Raw genomic sequence first — 22,093 nt, 5'->3', positions numbered from 1 at the left:
AATGAAACGTCGAGATATATCAAATAGGATGCAAAATTCAGGTGTAACCAAAATCTCGAGGCTGTTTCGCCAGATGATCGGGATTTTTAGTCCCATCGTAATGCATTTGCCATAGGAGCACAAGTTTTAAACGCCAGCGTCTGGCCTCCATCGACCTTACTACTTGCAACGTTTTAACGCACAGTACGCCCTTCTCTTCCTCGCCGCTCTACTTATCAGCCACTGTCTCACCTTACAAACTTCCTGAGAAATTGATGGAAAGGATTTTGCGGCTAACCCGATAAAATATCGCTTCAGCAAAATTTTTCTCTCTTATTTTCATAGTAGCTAAACTTCGCTTTTGCTTTATTGACGTTGTTCCGAGAAATCCTTCAGAAACATTTCAAACTTATTAAACGACGATTCAACCAAAGCAACTTCGAGAAACGTAGGGACACTTTTCCTTACTCTAATTTTGTACTATATCGATATACCAAACCAGTTTCTTCTAACATTCCTTAAAATTTATCGTAGCGCGGTTCTACCTTAGTCCTTTGTCATTTATCACCCGATGGTTTCTTATCTCAAATGGCTAGTACAAAAAATTACTAAAGTCCTAATAGAACTGATTCGTCTTCCAGCTCTGATAAAAAAACCCTCTCCTTAATACCATTATCGACTCTTGGGAAACCGAAGAGGCGAATAGACAAAAGAAAAACATAATTAGTGGCACTGTTCAATATTGCTTGTGAGAAAAAATGGTCTGAAAATATCGGAACGGTAAAGATGATAGTAATTAGTTAAGGACGCGCGAAAAAAGAGGATGGGTCTTCCAATGGTTCGCATGAACGAATAAAAGTTTTTAAAATGGAAGGGAAATTATTTATTCTTATATACGAGGGTTTCTTTTTTCGTTTTATTTTTCTATGTTATATCAAATAAATGGACAATTGGACAGGGTATTAAATTTCAAAAGAGTTGTGTAGCGAGAGAAAACTGCTTTTTCATCAATATTTTCTGGTAATCCTTAAACGGCAGTAACCGTTTAATCGTTTGCTACAGCGAAAAGAGAGAGAAAGAGAGCAAAAGAGCGAGAGGGAGAGTAGGAGGAATTAGGGGGCACGATCGATAGACTCATTGGGAAAAGTAGTGTGAAAAATCACATTCCACTGGCACATGTGTCGAGACGTGCAATTTTTCCGCTTTTCCGGATAAAAGGTCCCTGTATATGCACGGTGCACCGAACGAGATATCCAAAGATTGATACAAATTTCACTTGGTAAAGTTATACTGACATGCCTCGTGCCAACAATTTCACGAACGAGCTCTTGCCATTTTCTAAACTAAATTTGTATTTTTCGCGTTTATCTCGGAGCTGGTCGTTAAAAAAACGGTTTGCCAAATGAAATTCAATTTACCTAACAGTCAAATTCTAATACAAATGCGACAAATGGTTAAATGCTTCGCAGGAAAACTCCACGCTGTACGATCACTGTCGACACACGGTTGATGCTGACAGCCTGACACAGCTGCAGGAAATAAATCTTTGATTCACTGTTTTTTCTGCAGTCAAACTAACCTAGTAATTTATAAATGAGGAATATGTAGAGTTGAAACACACGGAGCGTTAAGTAAAACCATGCTTTTGTAATTCAAATTTCCAATGTTTATTTTACATTACGTTTTTTGTATATACAAAAGCCCTGGAATGGGTGAAAGAGTTTTAGGTGTTTTCACTATCGCGCGCGTGCGCGCGCGCGTAAACTCTCAGCTGCTGCAGAAATTTGTAAAATATTTCTATCAATCAGGTTTACTAAAAGACATCAAAGCAGCATTTGAAATTCTCTCAATTTTCAAGGGGTTCTTCGCGTGGTGCGCTTTAGGGCTCCGAGGAGCACATTTTTCAAGATTCTCAACTTTTCTTATTTCAACTTGGATCCTGAAAAGAACGTGCAGGAACCCGACGAACTAATAAATCTCGACGCTCGTCCGTATTGATGAAACTAGCATGCTCCGTCAGCATTGAATGAAGTATTGGTCCCGCTTCCAGTAATCCCCGGATGATTGCCACCAGAAAATCTGCAAAAATCCTAACCAATCGGGAAACTCGGAGGCACCTTGCTTAAAAATTTCTTAGCTTTTAAGCCCAACGGTGAAAAGCTTGGGATCATTAAAATTATTTCTTGAAACACATGTACGCAAAAAATTATCAACGATTTTAAATGCAATTAGTCATTGTTACCGAATCCATGACAATTTCTGCAAGAAAAATGACATTAGTTTGTAAAAAAAGGCCTCTAATTACGACCAACGTGGGGCTTAAATCTGAGATGACTCCAGTCATCGTCGCTTTAAACTTGCGCCAGTCTTAACGGGATTCTCAGAGAACTTGTTGAGATGGGATTATCTCCCAAGCGCATTCTTGCTAATTAATTTAATCTGTTTCTCAGGATAGTAATCCTCCGTAGATTCTGTCACTTATCATCTTGACAATTAAACCAGGCAAAACAGTTTTCTATACGTGGCATGTTAAAAGAAACAATTAAGATAATACTAGTTCATCAGTCTTATAGCACAAAAAAAGATCACTGAGCAAGCAATTTAAAATAATTAGACAATTAGCTCTCATTAAGAAAGAAATATCCAATAATGAATAAGATGTCTTCCATTGAAGTTTTACGAGCTTCTCCGGGGCTTACTGGCAATTGAACGTGATCAAATAAGCTTTATAATTTCTTTTCTTTATGACCTTTTTGTTTCCTTCGCAACGTATAAAGTGAAGAAGAAGAGAGGGATTGAGATGCGGCCAATTTACCGAAACCTCGAATGTTCATCGTAAAATTTTGTGTACCTGTTGAGTACTCTCTGGTGACCTGTTAACTATACACATGCACATACACGTAATAATATTGTGTACCATACCACTATCAACATTTTTCGCTATCCTGAAAATGACAGTGAATAATATGTCGATTTCTTTTTAATAAAAATATACAGATGCTCATCGAAATGGAAAACGATTAATTTTGTTAACAAACTTTTTAAACGAGAATCATATTCAAATTGTAGTACACATACATTTATTTGTTTAGGCCATAATATTTGCACACTGATGCATAGCTTAGACGGTTTACCCATTTCACCAGGGCGTGCAAATAATCAATAAAGTGTCAATGAGAGTTCGGAAGCACCTGTCATTGACTGGAAAGAAAATAAGTAAAAAGTTTGGCGAAAATACAAGCACTATTTCCAACATCTGTTACTGTACGATTTTTAAAGGAAAGAGACCTACGAATTTCTTTATCTTTTGTGGAATAAAAGATTCGTGCAAAAAAACGATTTGTTACTTTAGCAAAATACTATATATGAGAGTGTTTCGATTACGGTGACATCGCTTCGAACAACCTCTCTCTAATTGAAGTCACGAGGGATCTAACTTTTCTAAACCGTACTCGATCTACTACAATTTCATTGGACTATCAATGCCTTCGATTGGTTACGAAAAGGGTCAAGAGAAAACTCTTCGATTAATATCGATTACAAAATATCGTATATAAAACTATTTTATAAGGTGTAAGAAACATTGTAGAACATTGAACTTTCTTCTTCAAAGAATTTGTTGTTCTTGATTAATTCTGATACTAGCAAAAGTTTTACAAAGCGAAGACTTGCATGACGATAATCAACTTGAACATTTGTATTTCCAGCATTGATACGATATCTATCTCAAAGAAACTCTCAGTAATGAAAATCGAAGTAGCATTATATTCGTGGTAAGATGAGTTTGAAAAACTTTCCTTTCTGCATTATGCAACTTTGTTTGTCTCTGAAACACGAACCTCAAAGATACCTTTATGCATTCAAGAAAATGTATATAGAAAACTGAGAAGTCAAAGTAAATGAAAAGTGTATATAAGCATTATTACATTTGAGTATGGAAAGAAAGTTTGCCGAGAACTCTTTTATTGTTTGTTTTAAAATCACATTCAGCAGGGGGCAACTTTATATCTTTGTAATCAGGCTTTAAATGTCATCAGGTATTCATTTAAATTTGCATGCGATTGCATAAAGTAGATATTTTTGTAACTTTAACCTTTTTCGTGATTTCTTACAAGTCTCACGTTTATAAATCCATCATAGTTTCGCCATAAGCGTCAAGCGACCAGCAAGGAGACAGTTTACGAAACATTTATTCTCACCAGATTTTCCAAGCACATCGATTATACATACTTTGCTAGTTCTCAAGCCTCTTCGTGAAGAAGAATTCACTCAGGGTACATTTAAGTCATGTAACATGAATAAAGAATGATGCTTGTCGTAAATTAAAATATTAAAGGACTCGAAGGTTAGTTTTTTTCTCGGGTGGAAAAAGTATAACATAAAATGAATTTTAAGAAGGCACTTGTAACGAATGGATATAAACGGTATAGTTTAATTTTAGGAGGTGATACACTCTGTTGAGACCACTTAATGTGAGTCTTGATCGGTATTAACGGCGTTACTGTGAAAATGTAAATCCGTGGAGAGTCTGAAGGCTTTTTATGAGGATGTAGGCATGACAATGGATCGAGAGTGAAAAGCAATAATGAGTTTGAAGCCGGTGCGACTGACAGTCGATAAGATTTCCAGTCAGGCGGCTAGGGGAGACAGACATTTGGCCGAGTTGCCAAGCTTCGAGTGCTTTTGCCTGGGAAGATAACGTATTCCAAGGGCCCTGGTAAAATCTATCAAGAAAAATATATATATATGTAGTATATTCTGAATATTTTTACTACTTCACTGCACGTATATGCATACACAAGGCAACTCCGATTTTGCATCGTACGGTTTTTATAACGAAGTATCTGTTAAATATTCTATACGCTCTCTCCAATTCAACGAAGTTCAGCGATAAATTAATTTTATGTACCCATTCAATATTTATGATCCGAAAACTCGTGCAAATTATTCAGCTTTACTATCTGCGAAATTAGGTAAATAATGTTGGTTATTACGAGGCGAGGAAGGGGGAGCGTTCGAAATTTAGTTGACTCGTAAAATCGAAACGGAGTTGGATATTTCGAAGGGGATAAATAGGGTTGAGAGAGGATAAGGGGATGCAGTGACCACGAAGGAATTTGAAAACATTTTAAATGAATTCGAATAAACCGGTGCTGTGTATGTGAGCGTGTGTTTGCTGGTAAGCGTGAGGCTCGAGTCGATTGCCCGAGCTCTATCCAGACTTTGCTCGGGTTTCAACTGAGAATTATATTAGCTGACTTGGCGCATCCATAGGGCGAAGCCCCCTCGGTAAGGAAGGATACTTTTATCGAGACTAGTGCTCCGAGCATTTCATTTACCAATCAGCCGATAGTAAGATCTCCCTTCAGTCTTATCTGTAAAATTCTCCACCTCCCCTCATCTCATTCCCTTCTAAATATCAACCGACTTATGTAAATTATACACCCCACAGATATATATGCTAATCAACAACCATCGCATCTCTCATATCGTTAATATTCAATATGTTTCTTCGATAGAGCGGAAAATTCAAAACCCTCGTCGTTCGTTAAGCAATTATTAAAATTGATTGATTTAAGCACGAAATAAAAGGTGGGTCGTTGCTCGTTAGTTATTTGATGCTGATGCTTCGCTCGTACAAAAATCCAATCAATCTGCGAAGTTGGGATTCGGGGAATTGGGCCGTTGGAAATGAAAAGAAAGATCGACGACGTATCGCGTGAAAGGGAATCGGCTTGAAGATTTGATTTCGAGCAAATCCTTTCTCAGGGGAAGAGTGGGCTTGCAAGAAAGGGTGGGGGGGGGGGAGGGATTACTGGATGGGATATAGCTTTTATGTAATTGTATCGTAAGTTTTGTGATTTTTCCAAGAAGATTGTAGCGAGGCATATTTTCGTTTACCTCGATCGAACGATCTTGGCTACAGAAATATATTTAGCAACGTAGAGACTCAAGAGAGAATGCTGAATCCTGGAGCAGCTTTAAATCACTTTCCGCAACTTGGCTGAGGTTGAGTTATGTGTATGTTTTATGTACATTCTCCACGTGCACGATGTGTATGTATAACTCGCATATACGTGCATATTGCGTATAAATGCGGATTGTCCTTTCAACGTTTGTATTTTTGGGTAAATGCTCGATGGATTAAAGCCATGAATTAAACGAAAACTCGACGATATATCTGTTTCGGCAGTTTCAGTTTTAAACCGCCGATGGCTACATCGATGGAAAATTTACGGATTGAAAGTAGACTATTTCACGAGCATCCGATGCTATCAATCCGCGGATCATCCTTTAAATGTGCTTGCGCTAGAAAAGAAAGAAACCATGATAAGCGATTTTGCCCGACAGATATTCGTCCTGCCGCAAAAAAATTCTCGACAATTTTCTCACGAACGAACCAATAGTCTGCTCTAAGTCCTAGAATTAGTCATTTGCTCAATGCGCTTTTGCAAAAACCTCAAGTGCATCACAAGACGTGCACCGAAAACTTGTTACGATTTTTGTTACGAATTGATTGTTGAAAAGCTTTTGGCTACGAAAGAGTTATCGAATATGAATCTACTGCAAATATGCATGTGTGGAGAGAACAGCATAGATTTATTAATTTATTTCGATGATACAAAAAGATAACTCGTTTGTGGTTAAGCTGAAATGTGGGCATGGCGTTTAGCAACTTGTATAACAACAGTTTATTAATGTATTAAGTTCGCCACGCTAAAAGAGAAATCTTTCATTTCCTTCTATGCAGGTCGATCTCAGACACATGGACGAGAAGACTGGCAGTAACGTTGTAGATGTGGGAGTCGATCTTTCCGAATTCTACATGTCGGTAGAATGGGATATTCTAGAAGTGCCTGCTGTACGGTAAGCCTTTTTCACCAATCTTTCCTCCTTCTTCTCCTACTTTTTTCAGACAATTCGATAAAACCCCCATCTTTCTCGCAAACACACAAGTTTCTCCACCACTACATACTTTTCTCTACAAATCATCGTCATTAGAGAGTTAAAACGTGGTGGAATACAGCGTTGGGTCGTTGTTTATTTGAAAATAAATTGCTATATATATCGAAAGCCCTTGTAATCTTAAAGATTAGATTCAAAAATCTTCGCAACCGTCTGTCAATATTACCCTGGAAAAAAGGCCTCTTTTATTATCTTGATGAAATTCTTATTTATATTCAATGCGGCTGATCGGAATACGCAAGTAGTTGCCTGGAGGATTCGATAACGATGGTATTTCGCGTGCTATTCGACAACTGCCTCGATAATGTGTCTCCCGAAAGAAAAACTAAACCCCTTGAGTATATTTTTTCACTCTTCGCTACCCCATTGACTTTCCTTGCCTGGGATATCCTCACTGATACGCTCGAGTAAATTTAATCCGGTTATGGAAACTTCGCCGCCGAAGGTTAGAGTATTAGACATAGTCAGGCCCACTTTGCCAAGAAACTCGCGACTCACGATTCTCTTTTAATAAACAATCCTTCCAGCCAAACTATTACTTGGCCCACTCTCTTACACAAACGTCTCTCTCTCTCTCTCTCTCTCTCTTTTCAGAAAAACTTGTCCCAGTTTTCCACTAAAACAGGTCAAATGAATATCTCATAGCTGTGAGGTTTAACGTTTACCCTTCACTCCCAACTACAACATTCAATTTATCATCGCGTTCAACCATTTTCTACCGCTAAATATTATCGCTCACCCTAAAATCCTTTGATTATTATGCCGCAAAAAATTTCTTATTTAATACCTTCATCAATCTTCGCCTATTAGCGAAATACAGTATATTCTTGATTTTTTACAGGAACGAGAAATTTTATACCTGCTGCGACGAACCGTACTTGGATATCACATTTAACATTACGATGCGAAGAAAAACGCTTTTCTACACAGTCAACATTATCATACCTTGCATGGGAATCTCGTTTCTTACAGTCTTGACTTTTTACTTACCCAGTGACAGTGGAGAGAAGGTAAATTCACTGATTAAAGTATTATTCTAATAGCACAACTATATATGTCATCATTTTTTAATCAGAAAATATTAAATTTAATGAATATGTTAATTTAAATTAATGTATAGAATTAATCGATCACTAGAATACAATTTTTCAAGAAAATTCGTTTTCCTTTTGCGTATGTATATATATTTATACTACGCTAGGAGTTAAATATCCCCCTTAAGTATAAAGTTATTTTATGCACCGGGTAGAAAAATAATTATCCAATGTTATTAGTGCAAATATCGAAGACTACAGACACGGGTAATCTTGGAATTTAGTGAGTGAAAGATGAACATTTTAGTTTAGAAGTTCAGCAAGGATTGATTAACTGTAGCAATGTTCGTGAAACCATAGGCGAATACCCTGCTGAAATTGGAGCTGACTTTTGCACTAGGCAAGACCCCAAGCGCATAATCCCTTGAGGTACGATCAATTGCAAACTTTTCCAAGTCTAATCAGTACAGCAAAATACACAGAAGCACTAAATCAGTAATTGAGTAATCAAGAAACCAACACGTAGAAATGCTGTATACAACTTTACCAAACCGTCGATACGTATACATCTGACTAATATTCAAAATGAGCTTCTCAATATACCAGCAACCATCCCCAATCAATCAAGTAACTGCTTTCACTAATTAATTATATTATTGCCACACTATACGATTGTAATTACAAAATTAATATCGATATTAATTTCACTTATAGTTTCAATCTTCCATTTAAAGTTTAGTTAGAATTTTATCAAAAGATACGGTAGTGTCTCGACGGCAAGTACACACATATATATATAGCCGAGCGCTACCCTGTAACTTATACAGCAAGTTTAGCCGTCCCAATTTTTAAATCGACGTATCTCTGTAAATTATGCATTGTCATGATTTAACCACAGCTTATCTTAGAAAGGTTTTCAAAGAGCTTTCGAATGAGACCTCGAACATTAAAAACGGCTCACGTAATCCAGAGATCTCATACTCTGTGTGTGTGTGTGTGTGTGTGTTGTCTATATACATATATACCGAAATATTACGATTCTTCTTCTTCTCCTTCAATCCTCGGTGGATGTCTTCGCCCTGAAGTTAGTCGCTTTGACGTCATTTTTCTACTGCTGCGCTACCCACAACCCATTTTTGACTTTGACAGTTTTGTTCACCGTTGGTAATAATGAGATTAGATGTATTTATAATATTGTCTCAAATTATAAAAATGAAGCATAAATGTTCATTAAATTAAGTAAACTTTTATGACACCATACTTATATAACTTCTTGTGTGTTATGTTAAAAACGCGCGACTTTAGTAAAATAATTATATTTTATTATTAAATGCAAAATTTTAGTTACAATGATCTATTTCGTTGATACAATACAAATATATTCCACAAAAAATAAGCTTCGCTTGTAAAAAAAGGCGGCAAGTATATAAATCGTCTAGCATAATTAATATAGTAAAATAAAATATTCCAATTAAAAAAATAGTCTAATCCAAATGTTAGGCAAGTATTTAGTTTTACTGTGGCAAAAGTTAAAATTTCGAAAAAGAAGTTGTAACACAAGCATGTTACTTGCCGGGGTCCCATAATGTTCATACCTAAATCGCTATCTTACAATAGAAGCGTTGCGTCTCCTAATTCCAAAATGTGGCTATATTTAATGTCATTGCATAGAACGGGCCCCCGGTAAGTAACTTATTTGTGTTACAATTTCTTTTTCGAAATTTTAACTTTTGCCACGATAAAAATAAATAATTACCTAACATTTTAGTTTCACTAATTTTTCTAATTGGAATATTTTATCTTGCTATATTATTTACACTGGACGATTTATGTACTTGCCGTCTTTTTTTACAAGCGAAGCTTGTTTTTTCTGGGATTTTATTATATTTCAATCTCTACAGCCAAACGTTCAACATAGTATAAGAAACTTGAGGTATTAAATAAAAACTTTCAAAGACGTTATAAAATTTAATAATAATAATGAAACTTTAAATAGTATTTTATTCTGTAATTGGGGCTAGCTTTTAAAAAATATTTTTAAATCTTTTATTCTGTAGAAAATTAAAGAAAACTAATTATACAAATCTAGATAAAAATAGCTGAATATATGTATAAGAAAAGATATGATTTGAAATACCTTGTTTGAGCGATTTCTAAAGGGTATTCGGAGTTATAAACGAGCCGGTAATAATTGACGCGTATTTTTTTAGGAATGAACAGGAAGGTTGGACAGATATCGGGCTTGATCGATCGGTTAGTTTTTCCTTTCAAAAGGCTGATGAGCTATTCGCAAGCTTCGGTCCATTTCGCCGTCTCCCTAATTTTGTAGAATATAGTATGATTGAGCAGATAAAAGTTGTGCAGCATACAGTGTAAAATTCAAATCGAATAAGATCCTTGCCACGTGACTGTTGGTGGTTTCTCATTATTTTCTCTTGTCTACTCCTAAATTATGGGGGAGTCGCTTTTGTCCCACAGGCAACCATTGCTATTTTTCATTTCCATTTTTGGCTTCGTATTTACCATGTCGCCTCCAAACCTAAACTCCATCGCACCACCTCTATTCTCTTTTCCTTTTATCTCCCCCTTTCTTCCTTTCTTATTTCCTCGGATTTGCTCGAGGCTCTATGATCATCTCTGTATTTTGTCTCTCGATAAGCATCCTGAGAAGAGACCGAAGAAACAAGAAATATAAATGCGAAACCACCAAGAATCGTTAGCGGATCATCTTTCTAATCCCTATCTTAATGGAAACGATTCTTTATCTTTTTTTATTACGTTTGTTTGAAATGGAAAAATCCTCAATAATGCTGCCGTAATTGCACAAATTACACAAAAGAAACGTATACCGATATAAAATGTATAAAGCAAAAAATTGTACTATTAAAATCTGCTAAGGCTTAAATTACTTATTCAATGCAAGATTTATTCAACTATATATTTTTCAGTTTCATCAATAAAGCAAGAAACGTAAAGCTACAGCAATAAATTTTGATTATAGTCAATCTGTAAAAACATTCATCCTAAGTGATTTCAATACAGTAAATAATTGACTCCTATTGAAGCTGATGATCAATTAATTTTAGTGGAAAAACAAAGATAATTTTGGAAATATATCGAGATATTATTTTTCAGGAGAAAATCGCAATAACGTTCATTGCAAGAGACGAGACCTTTCAACATTGCTCCATTGAAAAGGGGTTTCTTTATCATTCTCGTATACAGAGACAATAATATCACCTATTTTTAGGAAGCTTTATCGGCGTACCCTCTATTAACGCACGGTTCGTCCCCTTCATGCTTTTTCTCGTTAACGTGCAGACACATCACGGTGGGTCTTGCACAGAGCTTCCTCGCTTCGACAAATTGACGTTTTAAACTACTTTTTCCTTTCTTCCCTTCCTCTTTTTACCTACAAAATTGACTATGTTTAGTCGCGCTCCATTACGTCGCAGCCATCTTGATCCAGTCTTCTGCCTCGCATCTTTTCTTCATCCCTCGCTGAAAGGCCATTCCCGACCCCCTACATCGACAATTCGCTCAAACTGCGCGAATAAACGTAATTAGTAATGCTGCTTTCATTTCTATAGCTTCTCTAATTGAATAGCTTTTTCATCGGCCCCAGCAGATTAATGGGAAGAAAGAGAGAAAAAATTTGGTTTGATGATTGCGATTTTTTGGCGGTAGGGGATGAGAAGAATGGCGAGGAGTAGAGTGAACACATTGGCTCTTTGAAGGTACGTCAATCAAAGAGAGAAAATCGATAAGCAATATCGCGGTCTGGTGATTGACCTCTGACTATCGAAATTGCACGATTAAAGTCCAACTTCTTTTTTACGTCATCGCCCATTGTACAGGGAAATTCAATCTCAAACTTATTTATCTTCTCCTTTTCCATCTTCTTTTTTCACTGAATTCCATTTCTCCGAATGAATTTCACACCTTAAATATAATAAATACCTCTACGTTTCAAAGTTTTTTAATATATCGTACGACGACTTTTAGAATCCAATAAATTAGTATTTTACAGTATTATTGATGTAGGACTTAAATAATTGTACCCCTGAATTTTTACAACTGTACACAAACTGAATTCTATCTTACATTTCGTGACTTACACGTCGATCCTTAAAGCAAATATTGAACTATACCTAACCATGACAGCTTTTCTGAACATAATGCACACTATACAGACCCAACCTTCCCCATAATGATCACGATCGTGCAAAGATTGCAGCTAAGAAATTTCACAGGCACAATTATAGATTTGAAGTTGGTTTTAATCTTGGATAATCACGAAACGAGCTTACAGTACGAAGAGGAGAGTTTGTTGAACTGGTATACATATAGTGTGGGAGAGTGCTTAACGCGCAGGCCGGGTTCAGCTTCCGTTATCGAAGTTACAGGTCGATGGATTAAGTAAGGAAAAAGGGGTGAGAGTAGTTTGGCAACACAAAATATGTCAGGTACAAGGCAATATTGAACCAGTGGAGCTGATGAAAGATGGTATATAGAGGTTGGTAAGACAGCCATTTAGCCAACCAGGACAAAGCTATGAGAAGAGCATAGTAGGTTAGGGTTGGGCAGGTCGTAACAGGACATAGCAGTGAAATAGGGTAGGGCGAGTCAAGGCAAAAACATAACATGGCTGAACGGGGCAAAGTTGTCTGCTGAACTCGGTGCGGAAACTTCAAGGATTAATAACTACAGAGCCTGTTACGCCGAGACATTATATTCGCATCAGCCGCGAAAACAATAGGCGAAGACATCCTGCGTGTCTCAGCGTGTAAGAAATAATAAAACACGCTTTACACCATCACGTGTCGCCCGTTATTCAGTCGTGAACTTTCTCGCTCTGAATTTCCAAGAAAATTCAGGCTAAATAAAATAAAAGTCCTAAAAGAAGCAAAACCGTACTGCACCAGCTAGGGTCGATTTTGGAAACGAAACCAAGTTAAAAAGATATTCCCGGAAGAAAGAAAAACAGGAAAAGAGGGAAGGGGACCCTTGCTAGTCCTTTTCGTCGGTCGGTTTTTCCTCCAGCTACCAACCAACAATATGTATAGGGTAGTTTTCTAGCAGAGTAAACAAGACATTTTCATAAAAGCACTTAAAAAGACTTATATTTGATTGGCTCGAGAGCAATTTTCTATTAGCCAATCAAAGATGCTGAGAATTCCTCCTACAGTCGTAATAATTCAGGCCCATGCAGCTTTTGCGATATTACCTTAGGTTTTTATCATAGCCAAAGCTGTAGTTCCTTACGTAAGCTTTACACGGATTTGTGCGTCACTCATTCGTCTTATTTATTAAAACGAATGGATTTAGCCCCTTGAAACGGATTTATGTCAGCATCTGCCTCCTAACTTTCGCAGACCTACTTTCCCTTCAGCCAGATCGTTTGTCCTCAGTGCCCTTGTTTCTTTGTGTTTCTCTCCTCCGATCCGAGCGATAAATTTCAATTTTCATACCTGCCATACGCGTTCTTTCTTAGTTTTGAATGCTGCCATATTTTTCACCACCCTCGACAGAGATTAGTGGAAAAGACGAACATTCGTATATGCCCCACTTATAAACGATAAGCGACCTGTACCGTAGGCTTCTCTAGATATTTCTAGCCATTTATCAGAATCATTATAATATCGCAAAATAAAATTTTTCAAATGCTTTAGTGATCTTTAGATACCTGTTAGAAGAATCTTATTTTTAAACGATTGTTTAAATAAATTTCAGGTGACACTCTCGATCTCCATTCTCATCAGTCTTCACGTGTTCTTCCTGCTGGTCGTGGAAATCATACCACCAACGTCATTGGTCGTGCCGCTGCTTGGGAAGTACCTGATATTCGCCATGATACTCGTATCGATAAGGTGAGTGTTGAAAATACCTTTGGAGTGGTAAGCGAACAGGTATTTGAAAACGTTGGTCTTTCTCCTCGATATCAATATATATAGATTTCGATTTTACGGGGTGCTACAAATGATTCAATCCTGTGCAAAATACGCTTGGCATTCTTCTCAAATCATCCCCATTCCTTGTGGTATTTCATTTTGCTCTAAGGGTGAAATATTTTCCATGGGAATGCACAAGGTAGCTCGTGAACTCAGACATTGCGACGACTCTGCTTTTATTTTATTTCCTTTGCGTTCGTTTTATGTTTCTCGCTTTGCGTGGTTTCCAAGCACAATACGCAAAGGTGCGTGTCCAGCGTACGTAAGCAGCTACTCGAATTACCCGGAAGTGCTTGTGCCAGGAAAAAAAAACACTCGCCAAAAATCCTCGATTTACTTTTCGACCCTACGAACAAACACGTCTCGAGCGCACGTACTTTTGGCCCGAGCTCACGATCCACATTTACCCTGGAATGCATATAAATAAAAAGTTGCTTTTCTAAATAAGTTAAGCAATACTTTTGCCAATTTGTGTTCGTGCAGCAACTTTCGCGAAAATATCTGTCTTGACTATACTTTTCATTCGCGATGTAGTCGTGACTAACGACACGTACGAATGGGCGCAGCGATATAAATTATTTCCGAAGAAAAATGCAAGAGGACTTTGCTAATCGAGGAGTAATGTAGTAGCGTACGTTATATATAAGGGTGGCTATCCTATAGAGAGTAATTTGCCCAGTCTTACCTTGTACGCTATAAACAAGATGATGTTCGCTTCCGAGCTTGTTACATCCCCAACCCAAACGATGCTAAACAATACAATGGTGCAAGATACTGTGTACTTCGGTGTGAATAATCAAATATCGTCTGTAATACTATGCATTAGGATCCTCGTAAACGGAAACACACTATGCAAAGTCCATATATTACAATCAATGAAATAAACAAAGTTATTTCATAAATCCTTCTATTTCTCATGCACTCACCGATTTAAAATTAATCATTTAACCTAAACTAAATGACCAATTAATTACGAAAGTTTAGTCTCTGCCATGGAAGTTTCGACAAACCTTGAATCGTGCACGACGAGGAGTTGGCTGATCAATTGTAAATATATATACACAGACCTTTTAAAAAAATGCAATAATTAAAATCCGATAAGAATGATCCACTTTTTGGTAGACCAACTTCTTCACAGACATCACGAGTTGAAACGATTTAGAGAGAAGTGGTATAAAGGACGATTTTGATAATAGTAGATGATCTTGAAGAACCAATGAAAATTATGAGCAGTAAAAACTCCGAAGCTTTAGCGCCAAGACTGAAAGTAGTATAATTTTGCACGAGTTTGTAAAAAAGCCGATCGGAATCTCTGCCAGAGATAAGCGTTAAAAGGCACTTGAGTGGAATAGGAAAAAGAGCGCTGCACATAATTCATCAACGACATTCAAGGACCTAATTTAACGTACGTTCAAGCGTGGCTCGCATTTCAAAGAAAGACGTGTAACTAGAATGATATATCTTAACAGTAAAAGAGCGAGATAGGTGGGGAAGAGGAAAGAGTTAAGAAGAAACAGGGTGAAATGAGAGAGAGAGAGAGAGAGAGAAGAGAAGCGAAGAAAGTCATTTGGTTTCATCGACAGAGCAAGAAGAAGCGAAGGACGATTTTCGAATTTTAAAAGCGATAAAACAAAGCATTAGTTTTATGGGACGGAACGAAGAGGAAGAGGAAAAGGAAAATGAAAAGGAAACGGAAAAGGAAAAGAAAAAGAAAAAGAGAGAGTGCAGAAGTATAAGGCAAGAGTCTGGACTCTTTCCAAGCACGAAGCTCGCTTCAACCTTTTGACCATTAGCTGTTAAAGCTTCTCTTCCCTTGTAAGTAACCCCATAACAAAATCGAGCCAGCAAAAGGCTTGAAAACAAACCGTCACTCTCATAAAGCAAAAAACGACAGTTCATCTTAACAAACGATGTTCAATCCCTTATCATTTACGGACAGGACTTGCTATCCTCTTTTGTACTTTGCTTTATTTCTACTTTATTATTCCTTGCAAATGGATACCTCCTCAGCGATCAATGCCTCTAACCTATATATATATATATATATATATATCTAGTAATTCCGATCGTAATATTTTGAAACCATAAATATATATACCGTCTTCTATATCTTCCCTCAAATCCATCCACGAAAGCCTTCGCAGATTTTTTATATAATTTTACAGAGTATTTATATGAATTGAGTATCAATTGTTACAGAGGCAGGCGTAGAAAAAATCTAATATATAATATATCACTATGTGTGCTCATCGTCCATTATACGTGTAACCAGTTTTCAGAGAATTTTGTCATAAGGGTGTTTATAAATTTAATGCATATTCATAAGTAACAAGCTTATCCAAACAAACGCATTTAATCACTTGCTGACTCAGTCAGCAAACACAAAACTAATCCTCAAACTTGTCCCGCGCTGATAAGTCAACTCTGTGTTTAATTTCATAGCAAATATTGCTTCCAGATATTTAGAGGACGTATGGAATAGAAGTTTATCCGATAAAATTTCTTGTCCCTCTGTATGATATCTGCCCTTCGTATGGTATATAGTGAATGTAGGGTTCTAAAGAAAGACACAAGAAATATAATCAAAATGTTTGCCCCACTTTTTGACAAAACTTTAATTTAAGTGAAAACTCTGAAATTGTTTTCACTCACCTTTAAATACTTATACATGTATAAGACCGTGCCAGTTGCAGTACAAATTACTTTTTACAAGCTCGGACAATATTTATTAACAACCAACATTAATTAAAGGTTTTCTACGTAGAATAAAGCTTAAATTTTCGCTTCAGATATTACAGCTTAGTAAGTGGAAAATTTAATATATTTCATGAAAATTATCAAAGCAAAAGTGATTTTCATTATTTTCAAATATGCAACAATCAATTCTGATTTCTTCAGCTCATCTTCAGGAAAGGGTACTCACTCTAAATTGCACAAGTAAAAGGCTTTTAGTGAAACTATGTATTTTTTCGTTAAAAATTATTTTTCGAGAACGAGAGTCTCAGTGGATGAGTAGGGTGTAAGATGTTGCGACTAGGTCCATTTGTGCAATAGCCCACCCCAGTACACAGACTATACCCATTACATTTGGCCTTTGAGCACTACTATGACGAGATCATCATAGGAACCCTTTTAAAACAATTCCTGCAATCTCAAAATAACACGAAATTAAAGAAACTGGGACTTCTGCAGAATTTACAACAACCTCAGAATCTTCAATTCGTAAAATTCAAAGTAGTAGTAATTATTTAGTTTTGACAAATTAAAAATATTTTATAACTTTCTACTTATATTTTGTCTTATGCATAAGGAAGAATATACAATTGAATTTGGTAAAATTGTAAAATCATTGATCGAAACGAGTGGAAAACGTGATAGAAAGGATCCTAAACTGCAAGGATGTTTCAAGTGACACTAATGGAAGTTATCGGTGTGTAAGAAGAGACGGGTTTCGTTCTGTGAAAGTAGAAGGTGAAGGTAGTTACAGGGCAAACGCTTGGGAAGCGGTCAGCAGACGCCTCCGACCACAAGAAAGCTAAGGAGCGTCGTCGCTCTCTGCACGGAATTCGGATTTCATTACGAGTTGGCAACGACGTCGCTCGAACTGCCTTTCGAAATTTCGAATCTAGAGCTTTGGCAACGCGCGGTTTAACTCCTTTAAACCTCGACCCCTTCCATTCTCCTTCACTCTCGTTACCATTTCCCCCTCTTCCCTACAAATATGTCACTTGACAACTCTTAATGACTTTTTCACCATTCCATCATTTCGCAATTTAACAAATTCAATCTTCAAAATGTAGTAAAAATCAAGCTTTAACATCAAAGTAGTATAAAACTGTAATTACTCTTTTCGCAATCAAACAAATTTTACAATTTTTAGAAAAGTTTTATTTTATTGTAAGTCAAGATATACCACAATCCTGGAGTTTTGTTAGAAATCTCGATCGACTAACGCATTATCTGTTGACCTATTTTTAAATATGGAAATTCACAAGTTAGCAGCTCTAATCTTAATCTCATCGGGTAAAATTGCCACTTTTAATTTTTGTAGTGCTTCATTTAGGCAGTAACATCCGGAACATATTATTAGAGAAAACTGAATAAGTATATCTGACTCGTTTTCATTTCAGCGCTTATGTGTACGTGATCTGAAATACTATGGTGTAGAGGCTTTCCCTGAGATCCATAAAATACAAACAATCAGAAATATCGTTTATTGCCAATCAGAATAGATGATCTATAAATAAAATCGTAAAACTTTCATTTACTTAATTAGAGGAGGGTAGCCAAATTTTGACTACTTAAACGATTTATGGAATATCTATAAAGAAATTTAGGGAATATGTGTATAGTAAAGGTCATTAAATATTCTATTGCAAGCTATAAGAAATAATGGAATTTATTTATTAATAAAGTAATAATCGAAAGATGCAAAATCTTTATTTAAATAATTATATATAGCTTCCAAAATCCAATCAAAGAAACTCATCTCTAAGTTTGTATATATCGATAGCATCCTAACGTGGATAATCAATTATAAGCAACACACATATAATTCACGTAATAATATTTATTTTATCTGGCTGTTACTTTTGTGTGGGACCATGTGCCACATTTCAGCGCTGAATGACCTTTTCTTGCTTTGTTTTCTTCTTCATGTATCGAATCAAACAAACTCGATTTTATATCAATATTTTTCTTCACCTTATTTATTCTAATGAATTTTTTAACGAGTGTATGTAATGACACTAGAGCTTTCCGAGAGTTATTTGTTTATTTCGAAACCCAGACGAACCAGGCTTCGAACTTCTTGTTACTAAACGTGATATGGCACGGTCCAATTCAGGAAACTACAAATTGGTTCAACTTATTCAGTTCTTGTTTATAAATGTTAAAATAATACAAAAAACACATTTCAAACTTTGGTTAATAAATTTATCATAGCTATACTCCCTGCTCCATTAGATTTTCTTTCTAATAAACATCTTATAATTTGCTATAATGCGTTAGAGCTCCTTTATTATTTACTCTTTAATCTAAAGTTTTAACTAATAAATCGTGAATAAAAGTAAATAATTTCCATTTATATTCTTAAAATTATCTAACAATAATTAATAATAGTTTGCTACATTTGCATATAGGTTTAATAAATAGGCCTTCCTTTATCAAACACTAAATCTCCGTAAAATTGTCATTTTCTATACATATATATGTATATATAGATGTATCATTATTCTACGTTTATCTAAATAAAATTTATGATCTTTCATTTATTTACATTTTAGGAATGGATTTATATTCTTAAATCTTCGATATATCAAATTTTATCAATTTTATTGCTTCAGTCAATGAGATTATTTAAAGAAAAAGATTGCTATAGTCAGACACGAGAAAATATTTGTTAATAGGTATACTTTCATCTTATAACTATTTGCTTGGATTTTCAATATCAGTAGGACCGTCGGAAAAAATGAAGCCTTCATTCTTTTACAATTAAATTCAAATTTTCTTATTTTACACGGTTGAATTAAAATTCAAAATTATTAATTGGATCAAAATAGTTAAACTTGCAGAAAATGTTCGATTCATTCATTATGGAGAAAATTTGTTGCTGTAGAAGGGTGGTAGGACAATGGGGGGAGGGGGGAGGGTTAAATTAGAGTAAAAATTAATATCTATTAGAGCGAAGTAAAGAAAAAAGATCAAAGTAGCATGGAGCATCAGTGCAATCGTGCTAGCTAGTTAGTTAAATGACGTACATACGGAGTTGCAAATGCAACCATTAATATTAAAGGCAAGACCCGCGAGGCCGGTTTAAAGGGCTTTTGCTGCACGGACAAACTAACTTCTAGTACTCTAAAAAGAGCCCGCATGGGCCAATGAACTCATAGGAGAGTGTGAATAGAGACACTTTTGAAATTAATGTCCTGGTGTGTCGACGACCAGCTGACCTGCATAAGTCGACCTATTTCTCTCTAAGACTTTATAAATTTTTCCACGAATACACCCCTGCCAGATTCGAATGCACGATAAATCTCCGAATGAGATAGATCACCTATTCAAACTACCCAGCTTGTCGAAACGTAACCTACTTCGTATGCGACCATTATTTTTAAAACTTATTCTATTAAAGATTGTTGGCATCCGCCCTATAAACGTTCTCAAATACGCAATCACGCTCCAACCATTTATACATCTTATACGAATTATAAATTTTCAAATATATGAATCACCGATCAAACCGCGTTCATGTGCCGTACAATTTTACTAAACCATATAATACTCATCAACGATTTATTCTTATCGATTCTGATATAATAATACAATAATAAATAATATTTTGACGAATCAATCATGCTTATTTTACAAGATTTTTATATTTATTTAAACTTTATTATTGGTAATACATATAACTTTCGTTTTACAATATAGTTCCTATTTAATGACGCGTATTTTTATTTAATAACTTCAAACGTCTAAAATGAAACTTGATTATTTGTGTAATGAGTTTATTCATTACTCTTATAAAATAATTTAAAATTTTCTAAAACTGTTTGAATTCACTTACATTTCTACAAATATTTGCCTCTTTACCATTTTTTTAATGACCGTTTCATTAGGTGTAATCTTATTAAATTTTTCTATAACATTTCACAAATGCAATAGAGAATAAATGAACTATTGTAACGAATAGGGGTTTTCAGTGCTAAGAAAAAATAACTCACAAGTTTCAATAGTCTTTAATTATAAATTCTTAGAATTGTTTCCTTAAAATTAATGGGATTCGCAAGTCTCTTAAGAGATTCGGGTGAATTTAGTTTATTCTAGCTTTAATCTAGGATTCTCCTTTAAATATGGTGGTTTCCGGGGATGAGGCGGCTAGATTGGAAATTCCAACCAGTCAGGGAAGGCAGAGGAAACACGAGGATACTGCAACTTCCGTTTACTAGCCCTGAGCCCGTTAGCTCGGTTTCTCCTTCGAGAGCAAAATCAAGCTTTAACATCTCACCGTTCCAAAATTGCGATACTTGTATGGCGGAATTGTATCCATTTCAAAAGTAATCAATACTTCGTGAAGCAATTAACAATTTTTGCAATAATCCTGCAATTCTTAACTGCAGAGTTGAAGAACTTTCGGCCATCATAAGCAATTTAAACTTTTTATCGATGATTTCAAGGCGTAGGTGGACACAGTTGGAGCTTTAATTATGTCGAGTGCTACGTATAGATATACATCTATACGTAACAGCTTGCCACCATGATTTCATTATAGAAAAACAGAAACGTTGATTATACGAAATATCTTTATTTTACGAGTCACTAAATTAATTAAATACTACTGCACACTTTTGGAATAGCGAAAAAATAGAAAAAGGTTATTCCTGTAATATTTGTTTAAACACAAAGATATAGAGCGTGCAGAGGTATGAGATTTCAAGAGCGTTTATGGAAGGAAAATTTTTAGTAAATAGGGGTGTAATTTTTAATACATATATAGGACTGTAAGAGCGTTCTAAATCAAGAAGGAAAATCGGAAACATCCAAGTACAATCCTGCGATGCTACTGGCAGAGACATTTCCGCGGATAATAGTCGAAATTTGTTCGCTCCTGAAGGGTGGATACCGCCTGAACGATCTTCCAATAATGACGGGGGTGTTCCGTAAAAAGAGCGAAATCTCCCAGAGTTTTGCCATCGGGGCCCCCTTCGCGCCAACCCCCACCCCACCCCATCCGCCGGAAAATTTCACGGATCGACGTTCCTCTTTTGTCGATTCCGCTTCTATCAACCCATGCACTACTTCCTACCCTGCGAATTCACGTGAAAACACATTCGCAACTGGCGTATCTCAACTATAACACAGGCCGCTGCATTCGCGATTCACTGATGTAATCATTGTCAAACGCTCTTCAGCGTACGAAATTAGTTCAACTATTTTTCAAACACCCGTGAAATCGCTGTGACACCTGCCTACTGTGCCATTTTTATGCTCGATCGATTTTACTCCTATACCCTTCTCAATTCTTTTATTGAAATAAATTTTTCAATGCAACTCATCTCTTTATAAACTTAGCAATGCGATATATTCGATTTTCTAGAGTATTTTTAGTATGATATTTTCGATAATTGAAAAATATATTTTTTTACATAGTTTACTGCAAAG

The 22,093-nt window shown here is 35.9% G+C and overlaps 1 protein-coding gene across 4 annotated transcripts in view; it reads left to right on the top strand.

Annotated features, from left to right (window-relative positions):
• nAChRalpha4 (nicotinic acetylcholine receptor alpha4) overlaps positions 1 to 22,093 on the top strand; it is a 113,611-nt gene that overhangs the window by 79,505 nt on the left and 12,013 nt on the right. For all 4 annotated transcript variants that reach the window (XM_066747218.1, XM_066747219.1, XM_066747216.1 and 1 more), the window contains exons 6-8: positions 6,731 to 6,846; positions 7,787 to 7,955; positions 13,713 to 13,849. In XM_066747218.1, coding sequence (XP_066603315.1) covers positions 6,731 to 6,846; positions 7,787 to 7,955; positions 13,713 to 13,849 — 422 coding nt within the window. The remainder of the gene's footprint in view (positions 1 to 6,730; positions 6,847 to 7,786; positions 7,956 to 13,712; positions 13,850 to 22,093) is intronic.

This window comes from Prorops nasuta, unplaced genomic scaffold, assembly GCF_024137725.1.
Source record: "Prorops nasuta isolate Cenicafe-Biocafe unplaced genomic scaffold, Cenicafe_Pnas_1.2 PNAS00003, whole genome shotgun sequence".
Taxonomy (NCBI): Eukaryota; Metazoa; Arthropoda; class Insecta; order Hymenoptera; family Bethylidae; genus Prorops; species Prorops nasuta.
The sequence above is the reverse complement of the archived record's forward strand: the minus strand, read 5'-3'. Positions and strand labels throughout refer to the sequence as shown.